This window comes from Leptonychotes weddellii, chromosome 8, assembly GCF_054177405.1.
Source record: "Leptonychotes weddellii isolate Sample4059 chromosome 8, ASM5417740v2, whole genome shotgun sequence".
In the NCBI taxonomy this organism is placed as follows: domain Eukaryota; kingdom Metazoa; phylum Chordata; class Mammalia; order Carnivora; family Phocidae; genus Leptonychotes; species Leptonychotes weddellii.
In genome coordinates, this window is record NC_138376.1 from 113,356,093 (window position 1) to 113,371,018 (window position 14,926).

The 14,926-nt window shown below is 34.3% G+C and overlaps 1 protein-coding gene across 1 annotated transcript in view; it reads left to right on the plus strand.

The window, feature by feature from the left end:
- ADGB (androglobin) overlaps positions 1-14,926 on the plus strand; it is a 141,238-nt gene that overhangs the window by 106,826 nt on the left and 19,486 nt on the right. Inside the window, exons 26-27 of the mRNA XM_081829380.1 lie at positions 6,339-6,538; positions 8,637-8,748. Coding sequence (XP_081685506.1) covers positions 6,339-6,538; positions 8,637-8,748 — 312 coding nt within the window. The remainder of the gene's footprint in view (positions 1-6,338; positions 6,539-8,636; positions 8,749-14,926) is intronic.

The window sequence follows — 14,926 nt, forward strand, 5'->3', positions numbered from 1 at the left end:
TTCCACATAAAGTATCATATCATCTGCAAAGAGTGAGAGTTTGACTTCTTCTTTGCCAATTTGGATGCCTTTGATTTCTTTTTGTTGTCTGATTGCTGTGGCTAGGACTTCCAATACTATGTTGAATAGCAGTGGTGATAGTGGACATGGTTATCATTAACATTTAAATAATTTTATGAGTTTACTTATGGCAAAGAAAGGGACAGAAATGGAGTAGAAGGGTAATTGGAACAGAATTCAGAAATTAATCCAAAATTACAGCCATTATCCAAGATTGTTCTGCTTTTACAAGATATTTCTAATTTTCACATTTGTATTCCTAGATGACCTTTAGTACAATTTTTTCGAATTCCCTTCAAACCATGTAAAAATCTATCATTTTCCTTCTGACTGCCTTGACTATGTAGATTAATTAATTTAAGGAGAACTGACACCTTTATAATATTGAATTCATATGCATGTAAAGGCTATTTCTTTCCATTTATTCATGACTTTTTTTATGTTTCAGAATAGATTTTGTAAGTTTCTCCATAGATACTGGTAGAGCTGTTACTGTGAGTTAGATTATTTCTTGATTTAGATTTCAAACAGGATATCATTTTTAAAGAAATGCTATTAATTTGTATTTATGAATTATGTAAGCAGACATTGGAATTCCTTTTTCTTTCTCAGCATTTTTCAGCTGCTTTTCTTGGAAATGTATTCACTTATGAATTCTTTACAACCTGTATTTCTGGAGTACCCCCACCAAAAGTACATGCAAAAAAATATATGTGTGTGTGTGTATGTGCACATAATATTTGTAGGAGAATAGGACATGGCAGACTATGATATTTATTCTGTAAGCAAACATTCTATTGTATGAAAGAAGAAATAAACTCCATTGCAAAGATGTAGAAGACTCTGAAGTGACCCAGTAACAAAATCTTAAATACATGCCTCTTCAGGTTTCGTTTTCTCTCATGGGAATTTGAAAGAATGTCAATATATTTCATATAATTTCTAAGAATAAAATCTTGTAAGTACCAGTATACCAGGGCTAATATCAAATTTGGAATTTTCCTCAGATTTTACAATCTAAGAGATTGGGTCTTTGAGGAAGTACTACAGACTAGGGATAGTAAAATATTTATTTCATATGGCTGTATAAGGCTCAATTTTGTTGATGATATACTATAATTAATGTAGTCAGTCTCCTAGTGATTGTGATTTGTGATAACTTTAATCTTATATTTACACAAAGAATGCTGAGGTTATTTTTTTTAACCCATGTATATAATTTTATGAACGTGTATATGCATATATATTGGATAAATGCTTAGATGTAGAACTCTGGGGTCAGGGGAACCTACAGTTTAATTTTTGTATATATTGTCAAATTGTCCTCCATGGAGTTTGTGTAAACTTACCTTATTTTATCCTTTATTCTAAGTTATCATACGCTTGATTTTTGTCAATGTGACTGCTAAAAATATTAATTTATATTACACTTAGAGTTAGTGAAGTTCAAGCATGTATGATTTTATATATCTTATTTATCTTCCTTTTATATTTTCTTCTTTGTAAATTTTTGTGTCGTATGCCTATTTTTCTATTGGAACTAGCTGGGTTTTTTTTTTTTTTCTGAGTGATTTGTAGATTCTCATATATGAAGGAAAATTTTCTCCTTTTTCATATGTGGTTGAATGATGGTTTGAATGAATGACTTAATATCTGAAGGAAGTAATGAAGGAATTACTTCACAAGGGTAGAGACTTTGTGTCATTCATTCTTAACTGTTAATCAAAGTATAATTTATGTCGAGCAAAAGGCACAAACCTAATCTGATAAATTTGGTAAGGGCATACGCTAGTGTGACCCACACCTCTAAGAAGATATAGACATTTCTATTACCCACAAAGATCTCTCAAGGCCATTTCTATTCAGTTCCCCCCTCCCCAAAGAGGCAACCACTGTTCAGATTTTCAACACAGTAGACTAATTTTACCTGTTCTAGAACTTCATGAAACCATACAAATACTCTTTTGGCATTGGTATCTTCAGCTTCAGATAATGTTTTTAAGGTACATTCCTGTTGTTGCTACTGCATTTCTTTTCTTTTTTTTTTTTTTTTTAAGATTTTATTTATTTATTTGACAGAGAGAGACACAGCGAGAGAGGGAACACAAGCAATGACTGAGCCACCCAGGCGCCCCTGCATTTCTTTTTATATTGTGGAGTATTATCCCATTGTATGGGTATACTACACTTTATTTATTTATTCTCTTTTGAACATATGCGTTTATTCCAGTTTTAGGATATGATAACTAAAGCTGCTAGAGACATACATGTATAAGTTTTTTTTTAAACAATGTTTTCATTTTTCTTGAATCAATATTCAGGAGTTCAATTAATGTGCCATGGCTTGACATATGTATATTTTATCTTTTTTAACTTGGCAAAAAAAATTTATCAAAGAGACTGTATCATTTACACTCCCATCAGCAAAGTATACGAGTTCCGGTTTCTCCATATTTTTGCCAACATTTATTGCCAATGTTTTTTATTTTAGTCATTCTGGTGGGTATGTAGTGCTATTTTTTTGTGGTTTAAATTTGCTAATGATGTTGAGCTTATTGGCCATATGTATAACTCATTGAATGAAGTGTCTATTCATACATTATGGCCATATTTTTAATGGGTTGTCTTTTTTTATATATACTGGAAACACATCTTCATCAAATATTTGCTGTGCAAATATGATCTCTTGTCTTTTCACTTCCTTAGCAATAAATTTTTTAAAAAGATTTTATTTATTTATTTGAGATAGAGTGAATGCAAGCGAGAGAGAGAAAGAGATTGAGAGCACGAGTGGGGGCAGGGGCAAAGGGAGAGGGAGACGCAGGCTCCCCACTGAGCAGGGAGCCTCATGAGGGGCTCAATCCCAGGACTCTAGGATCATGACTTGAGCCGAAGGCAGACGCTTAACCGACTGAGCTTCCTGGCGCCCCAGCAATAACTTTTTAAGAGCTTTTAATTTTGATGAAGTCAGTCATCATTTAGAAAAAATTACTAGTGCTATTTGTATATTATCTAAGAAATCGTTCCTTAATCCAAGGTCATGGATATTACATGTCATATTTTATCCTATACATTTAATAATCTTAGCATCTATGTTTAGTTTTATAACCCATCTCGAATGTTTGTATATAATGTAAAGTAGAGGATCAAGGTTCTCGTTCTTTTTTTTGATGTTTTAACAGTTTATTTTGAAGGTCATTTTAAAAACAAAGTTAAAGACAATCTGAGAAAAAATTGCACAGAATATACTCATTAAATAAGTGTGGTGATTAAATCAAAATAAGGGATATATGTTTTCTTCTGCAATTCTGGAAATAAGTTCTGTTGTCCTGAAGGTTCTTATACTTCCAAAAAGGGGGAAAAATCATGGCAATTAAAGCTGCCTCTTAATTATGTAAATCTACAGTAGAAACTGAATTTTTCTGTTCCTCCCAATAAGTCAGTTTCGATCTTCAAACTGTGCCTTGTTTTTAAGGTTTTGGTTCTTTTTATTCCCATATGGCCATCCAGTTGTTCTGACACTTTATGTTGGAAAGCCATTATTTTGCACATTGAATTCCCTTGACACTTCTGTAAAAAAATCAGTTGACTATGTGTGCATGGGTCTATTTTGGAGCTCTATTTTGATCAATTGATATTCAATCAGCCAATAGTCACTCTTAGTCCAACACCACCTTTCCTTGAAAATTGTAGCTTTAGATTTTGATTGGGATTGTATTGAACCTGGGGAGAATGGCATCTTAACAAACTGAGTTTGCTGGTCGCATGAACACAGTATATCTCTCAACCTATTTTAGTGTTTAATTTCTCTCAACAGTGTTCTGTACTTTCAATGTATTGACTTTATACATCCTTTCTTAAGTTCATACCTAAATGTTTTGTTTTATTAGTAGTGCCACGTAGGACTAAGAAGGCATGTACTTTAGATCCCTTGATATCTGTGTTAATTTTCTAGGGCTGCTGTAACAAATTACCCCAAAGTGGGTGGCTTAAACCAACAAAAATTCATTCTCTTATGGTTCTGGAAGTCAGAGGCCCAAAATTAAGGTGTTGTCAAGGCCACACTCCCATCAAAGTTTCTACAAGAGAATCCTCCTTTACCTCTTCCAGTTTTTGATGGCTCTTGGCATTTCTTGGCTTGTGATGGCACAATTTTGGCAATCTCTGCCTCTGTCTTCACATAGCCTTCTTCTTTCTGTGTGGCTCTGTGTCATCCCCTTTTCATTCTCTTTTAAGGACACCCATCATTAGATTTAGGGCCCACACTAATCCAGGTTGATCTTACCTGGGGACCCTTACCTTAATCACAGCTGCAAATACCCTTCTATCGGATAAGGTCACATTCTGGATAGACCTACCTCTTTGGGTGGATCACTATTCCACCCACTACAATATAATACCAGGGGCAGTTAGCCTCTATTCATTTTTTTCACTCTGTGCTTCTATTTCGATCATTTTGATTGCTTATCTTCAAGTTTACTAATCTTTTCTTCTGATTTGAATATGTGCCTTTAAAGTCCATCCAGGAATGGGGCACCTGGGTCACTCAGTCAGTTAAGCATCTGCCTTCAGCTCAGGTCATGATGCCAGGACCCTGGGATCGAGCCCCACATCTGGCTCCCTGTTCAGCAGAGAGCCTGCTTCTCCCTTTCCTTCTGATGCTCCCCCTGCTTGTGCTCTTGTGCTTTCTTTGTCAAATAAATAAATAAAATCTTAAAAAAAAATAAAGTCCATTCAGGAATGTGTCATTCCAGATATAGTCCAACCTTGAATTTCATTTTGATTCTCTGTTCCATTTTTCTGTTGATATTCACCATTTATTCTTTCATTATGTTGATCTTTTCTCTTAAATCCTTAAGCACATTTCTAATAGCTATTTTAAAGTTTTTGTTTGGTAAAGTTTTTTTTTTTTTTTTTTTATTGCTAACTTTAACATCTGTGTCAGCTATGCCATTATTTCTATTGACTTTTTTCTCAAATGATGTTCATATTTTTTGCTTCTTCACATATCAGAATGATTGTGTGCTACATACAGTACATTGCTAAGAGTCAAGCTTATGCTCTCTTCATTGAAAGAGTTTTGAATTTTGTTCTAGTAAGCAGTTTATTGACAGCTTAGTTTAATCCTCTCAAGACTTGGTTCTAAGCTTTCTTAAATTGGGTCTAGAGCTTCCATTACTCTAGGGTTAGCATTGTACTACCCTTAAAGAATAGCCTTTCTTGAGTGTCAACTGATGCCCTGTGTGTTCATTAAATTTCCATACTTCGGCAGAACTTCAATGTCTTTCAACACTGTACAAACTTCAGAATCTCCATTAAGCTCACAATCTCCTGGGAGTTGTCTGCCAGGCACCATTAGATGTTTGTACAAATAAAGTTTAGAATTCAATTAAAGACCCAAGTGGACCACTATACATATTTCTGGGCTCAGTACTTGCCCCTGGCACCCTGCCTCACAAATTTTAGTTGTCTCAGGAGCTTCAAACTACAGTCTTGCTACCTGAACCTGACAACACTGTTGTTCACTGTTTGGACTCTCCTTCCCTGCGTCACAATCGAGATGGTGCTCACAGGCAGAAATCTGCGGAAGTGGACAGATCTTCTTGTATGTTTCCTCTCTTTAAAGAATTACGGCCCTGGGCTGTGCATTGTTTAATGCCTGAAAACAGTGGCTTCATACATTTTATCTAATTTTATTTTTTTTTCGTGGTTTTGAGTAAATCCAATGCCATTATTTTTTCATGGCTAGAACTGGAATTTCTCTGTGTCATTCACTTATGTTCTCTCAATATATGTTTGATCAATTAATAACATTGGGCACATTTCTATTTTTATCCCTCCAAATGGTAGTTTTATTATCTTTTAATTACAGAAGAATGAATAGAGAAGTTAAAAATAAAATGAAAGTCTTACATAAATGTAATAACATACACACAATAGTGTATAAACCCTGAAGAAGTCACAGTATATGATATTAGTTTAGTGTCATTCAATGACACAAAATGAATGAAAAATTGTTGAATTGTACATTCTTTTAGCAATCAGTGGTTTCTCAGAATATGCATTGCTCTATGCAAGTCACAGGCTATTATATAAGTTTCTTTAAGACCAGAATATCTCCCAGAAGCTAGTGATATTGCTTTTTATCTCATTAAAACAAAACAAACTGACCTGTTCCTTTGAGTGTCTTATAAAAGGATATACCTAAAGAACACAGTCTGTCGTAACTATGCATTTCACACAGTTTAATGTAAGTGTAATAAATTTCTCCTTTTCAGCTAGCAAACAAATTCTTTTAATGCATGCTTCATCCAAGAAAGAGCAAGAATTGTACATCAAGAAGAAATCTGCACAGGGAAGTCAGAAATCCTATAAGGGTAGACCTGCAAGTGCAGTCGTAGACACTGGGCAGCCCATTATGGAGGAGGAAACTGCCAGTATGCCCACCATAGAAGAAAATGCTAGCACTCCACAGCAGGTACATTTATGTTTAAGAGAACCCTCAATGAATGGTATTACTCCTAAAAATCTAACAAAAATAACGATGATTCTTTTCCTAAGCATTGACATGCTATATGATACTTTCTGTCTGCAATACCACAAGTGTATAACAGGATCAAGGGATTGAGCGTTATTTAATAGTTTCTCTGTGCCAAGATGTTAAAATATATGGCAAGTTTAATGTGTATACTAACCCTATAATGTAGATGTAAATATCTTATGTTACACGAGTTACGAGGCTCTATAATTATTAAAAAGGTCACATATTAACAAAACTAATTTATACATACCTTAAGTTAAATATATACATGTATATGTAAAATAAGGGACAATTCATGTCATTTCAGAAAAGAAACATGATGTATTCATCAGAAACAAAACAAACAAATAAATAAAAAGAAATAAAAATAAAAGACCAGAAATAAATCCTAAATGACTAATGACAATAAGCACAAATGAATTATTAATCAATTAAAAGAATAAAAAACTAAAGTTAGATTAAAAAGTAAGATTCAACTATAAGTAACCTGAAAGTGACACCTTTAAACAAAATGGCACCGAAAGTTTAAAGTTGGACTGAGAACTGTGAGAAATGTCTCCGTGCATAGAATTCATGAAGGATATTGTGTAAAAATAAAAGGAAGAATATAACAAGTAAATATGACCATAACCTAACTGTCCAGACTCAATGAATAAAAAGCAAAAGTTGTTTAGAACTGCAGAGAAAAATAAAGTTAGTTAATAGTTGAACACTTTAATGCACAGCACTCAGAAATCAATAGATCAAGCTGAAAAAACACATATTACTAGGGTTTGAAAAATTTAAATGTAAGCTTAATTTTTTAGATATTTATATAGAACACTTTACCTAATATGTTGAGAATATACTTTTTCATAGCACACATGCAAAGCCTCAATAAAAACCAAACTATATTTTATAGATGTTATCTGAACATAATGTAATTATATAGAAATTAGTAAATAACAGCCTAAAATCCCATAAATGTGGAAGCTAAAGAAAATATGCCAAATAGTTCTTTAGTTACAAAGAACATAAAAAAAAAGAAATCATGAATACAAAGAATTCGGTAACAACTAAAAAATACAAATCAAAATTTGTAACCACATCTAAAGTAGCATTCAGTGGAATGTTGACTTTCAAATTATTTCATCAGGAAGTATGAATGATTAAAAACAAATGAGCTAAGCTATTGAAACAAAATGTTAGAAAAAGGGCAAAATAATAACTCAAAGAAAAAATAAGAAAAAGTTTTAATAAAAGTAAAGGTAGAAATTAATAAAACGGGGAACAAAATTTAGCAAGGTTCATGAATCCTAAACTTTTTTACAATCAATACGTGGGCATGCTTCTTGTAAGACCAGCTAAGAAAGAAAAAAAAAAAAAGAAAATGTAAATAAATCAAATACAGAACAACAACAACAACAAAATAGGGTGGAGGTATAAATGCAAGCAACAGGTTTTTTTAAAAAAAAAATTAAACTATTAAACACAACTCTATGCTAGTGAATTTAAGACTTAAGGGAAAGAAGACATAACAAATGCCTGGGGTGGGAGAGGACTGACAAAGCTGCTTCAATAGAAGATAGGAAATATGAAATAATAATAATAATAATAAAGAATAATAACACTTAAATGGTAATCAAAATTTTACCTTTCCAAAAGTCATAGGCTCAGCTGACTTCACAGAATAACTCTAACAGACCTTCAAGGGATAAGTTGTTCTAGAAAACAGAAAGACAACACAAACTTCCCAATCCTTTTTAATGTAATCCTGATCCCAAAACTGATGAGTAACAAAAATAAAATTAGTAAGTTTCATTTTTAAACACGGATGCAAAAATTAATAAACAATAGACTAATTGCAGGTGTTGGTGGGGATGTGAAGATAAATTTTATAGACTGTGATATTACAGCATTTTGGAGAACATCTGATAGTACTTGACCAAATTATGATTGTGTGATACAGAAAATTATGCATTTATTACGTGCTTATTGGGCAAATACTACATTTATTCTTATTGTTTGTGATTAAACCCTGCATTTTATTTCACAGGTCAACAAGTATATTATACAGTGTTTGGTATTGTGTAACAGTTGGCCTCTCACTGAAAGTCAGCAGACATTTGTTCAAGCACTAAAAGAATTGGAGAAAAATGATAGTAAAGGTATGTCCTCCTAAATGTTAGTCATACACCTTATATTTTACATAAATATTTAATAGCAAATTAATCACGTCAGTATTAAAACATTATTGCTTACAATTTGCATTTCATATCCAGTGTCATTTTCTGTTTTGTTAATTGATTATGTTTCAGAATCTTTACTTGCTTGGTTTGTAAGAACCAAAAATATATGATTGTTTAGGCCTAGTTTAGACATGTTTTGTCTGTAAGTAAAAATTACTTGATGATTATCAAAGAAGTGTGCAGAAAACTTTTCTGTTATAAAATTATATTTGTCTAAGTTGTTGAAATAGTATAACCCTGAAGGTTAGTTCTTAAAATATTTAAGAGAAGGAGAATCTCCAAGTGAAAGAGGCTTCAGGTTTATTTTTTCAAATATAAGCTACTCTCAAAATTCCTGAGCAGGGAGTTTGATGCATTAGAAAAAATATTCGCAAAGTGGACCCATGTAGCTCAAACCCATATTGTTCGGGTTGCCTGGGTGGCTCAGTTGGTTAAGGGTCTGCCTTCCGTTCAGGTCATTCGGCTCCTTGCTCAGCGGGGAGCCTGGTTCTCCCTCCTCTTGTGCTCCCCCTGCTTGTGTGCACGCTCTCTCTTTCCCTGACAAATAAATAAATAAAATCTAAAAAAACCCCAAGCAAACAAACCCATATTGTTCAAGGGTCAACAGTATTTCCTACAAGAACACAATACCATTAAGGGCAAGGGAGTTCCATGAATTCTTGCCTGTTCAATCTTGCATTATCCATAGTGCAGACGATGCACACAGTAATTACTCCATGATATTTATCGAATAAGTGAAAGAAAGGAGACATCTAAGCTACTCTTATTATTATTATTGCCCTTTTCACTAATTGTCAAAAACCCTGATCATGCATTTTCTTGTTTATACTAACTGCATGAACCTGTTCATTTAAAGGCTTGACGGAGGTTTGTTCATCACCAAAGTTAAGAGAAAGCTATTATTATTGAACTAAACCTTTGTAAGAAGGGGCAGATTCTGGGGCAGGACATAAAATCCAAAGAAAAATTATAAAACTGATGACACCGAGAGTCCCCATTTCCTTTCCAGTGTATTGTGTGAGTCCATAGAACACGTGCTCTATGGGAATCTTGAACTTGTCTGCCTCCCCACAGCCCCTCTTGTGCTGGGAAAGGGACTCTGCCTCAGTCTCATCATTACATCTCTAGAACCAGATAGAAGCTGTTCATAAATGTTTATTGAACAAATGCATGAGCATGCTATGCCAGGAACAGCAGGAGTGTTTAAGTTCTAATGGCATCCTGGCCTGGGGTCTTGAAAAGATTCTGGGCTGTTTTGGGGTCGCAAGAAAGTGTTGTGATCTTTTATCATATGATATGAAAAAATGGCATATGGAAGCTGAAAACCCCTTTAAATTAGTCATTATCTCCACTTTCTCTATAGTCCAAACCAAATCTCATAGTTTATACTGTGCTAAAAAAAAAATCTAGATATTTTTCTGGTATAAATCAGTGGAAATCTGCTTGAAATAATGGATGGTGCAAATTACCGGGTGATTTTGTGTCCCCCTCCTGTAAAGAAGTAGAGAGTATGTGCTTAATATGAATTGGATTAAATATTTTATGCTAAAGGTCTATGTGCAAATAAAATATGCATAATTATAAAAATAAATCAAAATAAGAGAGAAGCAGCACTGTTTTGTGTGGACACATGTGTATGATGTATGCTCAACGAAGATATTATTTCTTTTTCAAGGAAAATGTATAGTACTACTAGATTTTACAATACTGTTCTGGGTATCAGGGATTTTAATAGATCAGAGAGTGAGAATCAGATCCTAGGTTTTTGTTTTGTTTTGTTTTGTTTTTGCCTGTGTAGTTCTTTCATGAGTTGTCTGTAGCTCTTTATACTTCTGATTTCTATATTAGAATATTCTGTTATGCCTGTCTCGAAAAGCTCAAAATAGTGATGCTATTGTTGTTTATAGCAATGATCAGTGTAAACTCAGATCAATATGACAGGGAATAAATAATCCCAGTTTAAATCATGAAAAGGAAACAACAGAAACAATCTTTCTAAATTCAGGTGGGGATTTTGTTCACGGGGAACACCTGTTTCTGAATAATGTTCCAGCAAGATAGAAGAAGGCACGCTGATAAAGGAGATATTTGTGAAAACATTTAAGCTGTTCCGGAAACGTAGCACCACATTGAACAACGCTGTTAGAATAGTGAATGAGGTGCTTTCTTTCCAACTCTCTGAGGTGAACTTCTAACGTCTAAAAAGTTTCAAAATACCTTCAAATACCCTCAAGTCTAGTCAAATGCAGGTTTTTAAAATTTCTGTGTGTATTTTCTTCAATAATTAGAAATTTGTTCCCAGTATACGTAAGTTGTGTGAATTATATAAACTTACATAAACTGGGGATAATGACACTTTGAAGTGGAGACGAGCTGGTGGGGGGTGGTGGGTTTTGAATAGTTCATATGATAAAGTCCTGAAGAATACCAAGCCCGGGAAGTGAACCGTTGCTTTGGAAGTGAAACTGGCAAGAAGATTGTGTCTCAGAAGATACGCAGGAGCCTGTTCTAGACACACCTGACCTGCAGGGCCACCCACCAGGTGTAAGGTGTGGCTGGAGAGACTCTAGTTCCTGTCAGAGGAATGTGCGGAACAGAGTGACCAGGAAAGCCCTATGCGCATCTCTCACTATTCAAGGCCATTCTGCTTCTCGACCTAGGTCAGGAATGGTGGGGAAGAAAGATTCTGAAATGCTTTCCTGTGCTTAGCTCACAGAAATTCTTTATTGTTATTTTTTATTAAGTTCAATTAGCCAACATATAGTACATCATTAGTTTTTGATGTAGTGTTCAATGACTCATTAGTTGCGTATAACACCCAGTGCTCATCACATCACGTGCCCTCCTTAATTGTTAATATGAGCACTTCATCTACTGTCAGACATCAGTGACCCTAGATTGCCAGTACTCTTCAAAAATATATGAGTGGGTCAGAGAGCAAAAGGGGTACACACAGAAAAAAAATGAAGAGTATGTATCAATATGTTGAAGCGGTTATGTCTCATTTATATTTTTTAGTATCTAAAGACAAAATTTAAAATTAAAAATGTGTAATTCAGAAGTTTTAAATGAGCACTTACTATTTTAGTCAAAACAAAACAAAGCAAACTGAAAAGAATGTAATTGTATTTTGTAAGTAAAAACAAAACACTGAAGAGATCTAGAAGTTTGGTTATTATGATTCTGATTTTTTTTTTTTAGTGCCATTATGGGCTTCTTATTGTACTGTGTACTTTTCATATATTATCCTCAATTCTCATGAAAAAATCTGAGAGGTAGTTATTACCATCCTGATTTTACACATGAGAAAAATGAAGCTTAGATGCTGTAAATAATTTGCCTACATTTACACAGCTGGAAGAAGCAGGGTAAAGATTTTCATCTACGTCTGACTAATTTCAAAGCCCAGAACCTTTCCACTGTTGTCCTGTAGGGACTTTCTAACTAGTAGCATTGACATAGTACTAATGGTCATAGTGTTTGCAGTTGCTGACATTTATGGTGGAGGCTTTGTGAAGGCTTTATGTATCTTGACCCAAGGAATCGTCACAATAAACCTATGAGGTGGATGCTGTAACTATTAGCATTTTACATATGAGAACACGGAGGCACACACTGTTTAAGGAACTTGCCCATGGTCACACAGCTAGTTATCAGCACAGCTAGGATTTTGAGTGGGAGTTAATTATCCAGTAAGGGTTTTTGGATGGAAATAATAATAATATATGGTAGTACCAATTTCAGATATTTATTGTGTCCTCAATAAATGTCTTTATTTAGGGAACTGTCTATATTTCTTTACTGAACATACAAGTTTGCATAAAGGGTCTTAGCATGGTTTTCCTGGAGATCTTTTAAGTTTCTCAACTTTAACACAGATGGAGTTCCAGCAAACAAACCAATATGAAAAACTATCATATTTAATATATTAATGGATAAATGTTAAAATTCCAGAGGAAACTAAAAAATTAGTATCTGAAATAAACACAGTAGTAGAATTCATGAAATAGTATAATGTGAAGTATAGAGTTGGGTAATGGTACAAAATTAATAGTATAAGGTTTTTTTTAAGTTAACATTTATTTATTTATTTTTATTTTTATTTTTTAAGATTTTATTTATTTATTTGACAGAGAGAGACACAGCGAGAGAGGGAACACAAGCAGGGGGAGTGGGAGAGGGAGAAGCAGGCTCCCCGCAGGGCAGGGAGCCCGATGTGGAACTCGATCCCAGGACCCTGGGATCATGACCTGAGCTGAAGGCAGTCGCTTAACCAACTGAGCCACCCAGGCGCCCCTAAGTTAACATTTATTAAACTTATGGTGGTGATCATTTTGCAATATGTACAAATATTGAATTATTAAGTTGTCTACTTGAAACTAATGCAGTGCTTTATTTCAGTTATACCTCAATAAAAAAATTAAAAAAAAAAGGAAAAGAAAAGGAAGTTACTATTAAGTGGAGAAATATAGCATAGCAACTAAAATGCCTTAGGCTATCTGAAACTGGGTTATTTTTCACCTGAGAAATTAGAATAATAGCTTCTATCTTTCAAGGTTGTTGTGAAGTTTCAAGATAATGTATGTAAGGTTCCTAGAACCTAGGAGTCCTCACAAAAATGGTATTCTCATCATTATGTACCCAACTGGAAAAGAAGTCTCTCATAATAATTGCATCTTCTTTTTTTTGACATCATATTTGCCAACTTTAGGTGTGAATGAGCAGCTACTAAAATTAAATTACATGTTGCATTGTAGCATACATTTGCTGCTGAAAGCAGCCAGCAAATAAATTCAGAATTTAATTGTATTTAAAACAAACTAGGAAATTTTTTTCTATTTGAAAGCGTATGTTGGCTAGTCTTATGAAAGTTATGCAGCTTTTTAATTCAGAATAATCAGTATCATGTTTATAAATATGGACTTTTAGGCAGCCAGTTTGTTTAAATGAAAACATATCGATATGTCAACGTATATGTGTCAATTATATTTACAACTCAAGACCTACAAACTTCAATTTAAAGGGTATGATGTATTTTACCTTATTTTTTTAAAGATTTTTTTATTTTAGATTTTTTTTTTTATTTATTTATTTGAGACAGAGAGAACGAGAGACAGAGAGCATGAGAGGGAGGAGGGTCAGAGGGAGAAGCAGACTCCCTGCCAAGCAGGGAGCCCGATGCGGGACTCGATCCCGGGACTCCAGGATCATGACCTGAGCCGAAGGCAGTCGCTTAACCAACTGAGCCACCCAGGCGCCCCAAGATTTTTTTATTTATTAAAGAGAGAGAGAACGAGCAAGGAGAGAGCACAAGCTGGGGGGTTGGGGGGATGGAGAGGCAGAGGGAGAAGCAGGCTTCCCACTGAGCAGGGAGCCTGATGCGGGGCTGGATCCCAGGACTCTGGGATCATGACCTGAGCTGAAGGCAGCTGCTTAACTGACTGAGCCACCCAGGCGCCCCAGGTATGACGTATTTTAGAAAAATTGTTACTAATATCTTCAAAAATTTTTTAAAAGATTATTTGTTTATTTGGGAGAGGGAGAGTGTGAAAGAGAGAGAGCACAAGCCAGGGGGCCGGGGGGAGGCAGAGGGCTCAATCCCAGGACCCTGGGATCATGACCCAAGCCAAAGGCAGATGCCTAACTGACTGAGATACCCAGGTGCACCCACCCTAATGTCTTCAGTTATTAACTTAGCTTATTTTTTCAATTATAAATACTTTAGATCAAGAAGAAGTTAATCAAGTGGTTTTTTCATTAGTGTATCGGTATCCTAATTTAAAATTTTATGTACATCCTGAATTCAATAGAAATATCACATTTACTCATTTAAATTCAACTTTTAATTTCTATGAGAAATAAAATATATAATTGTTTTCTAAAAATTCACATCTTTATAACCCATGATAAAAAGTAAGGTCTGACATATAACTATGTTCAACTCAGAATATTTTGGTTATAAATTTTTAGGAAGCTTGTCCACTAGTTAACATGAGACAACAGTGCCACCCTTAGTATATTTTAACACCTAAGTTTTAGTAAAAATTGCTTGCTGAGACAGGTGGCTTTTTCTTAAGGAAATAGAAATTGGAGGATC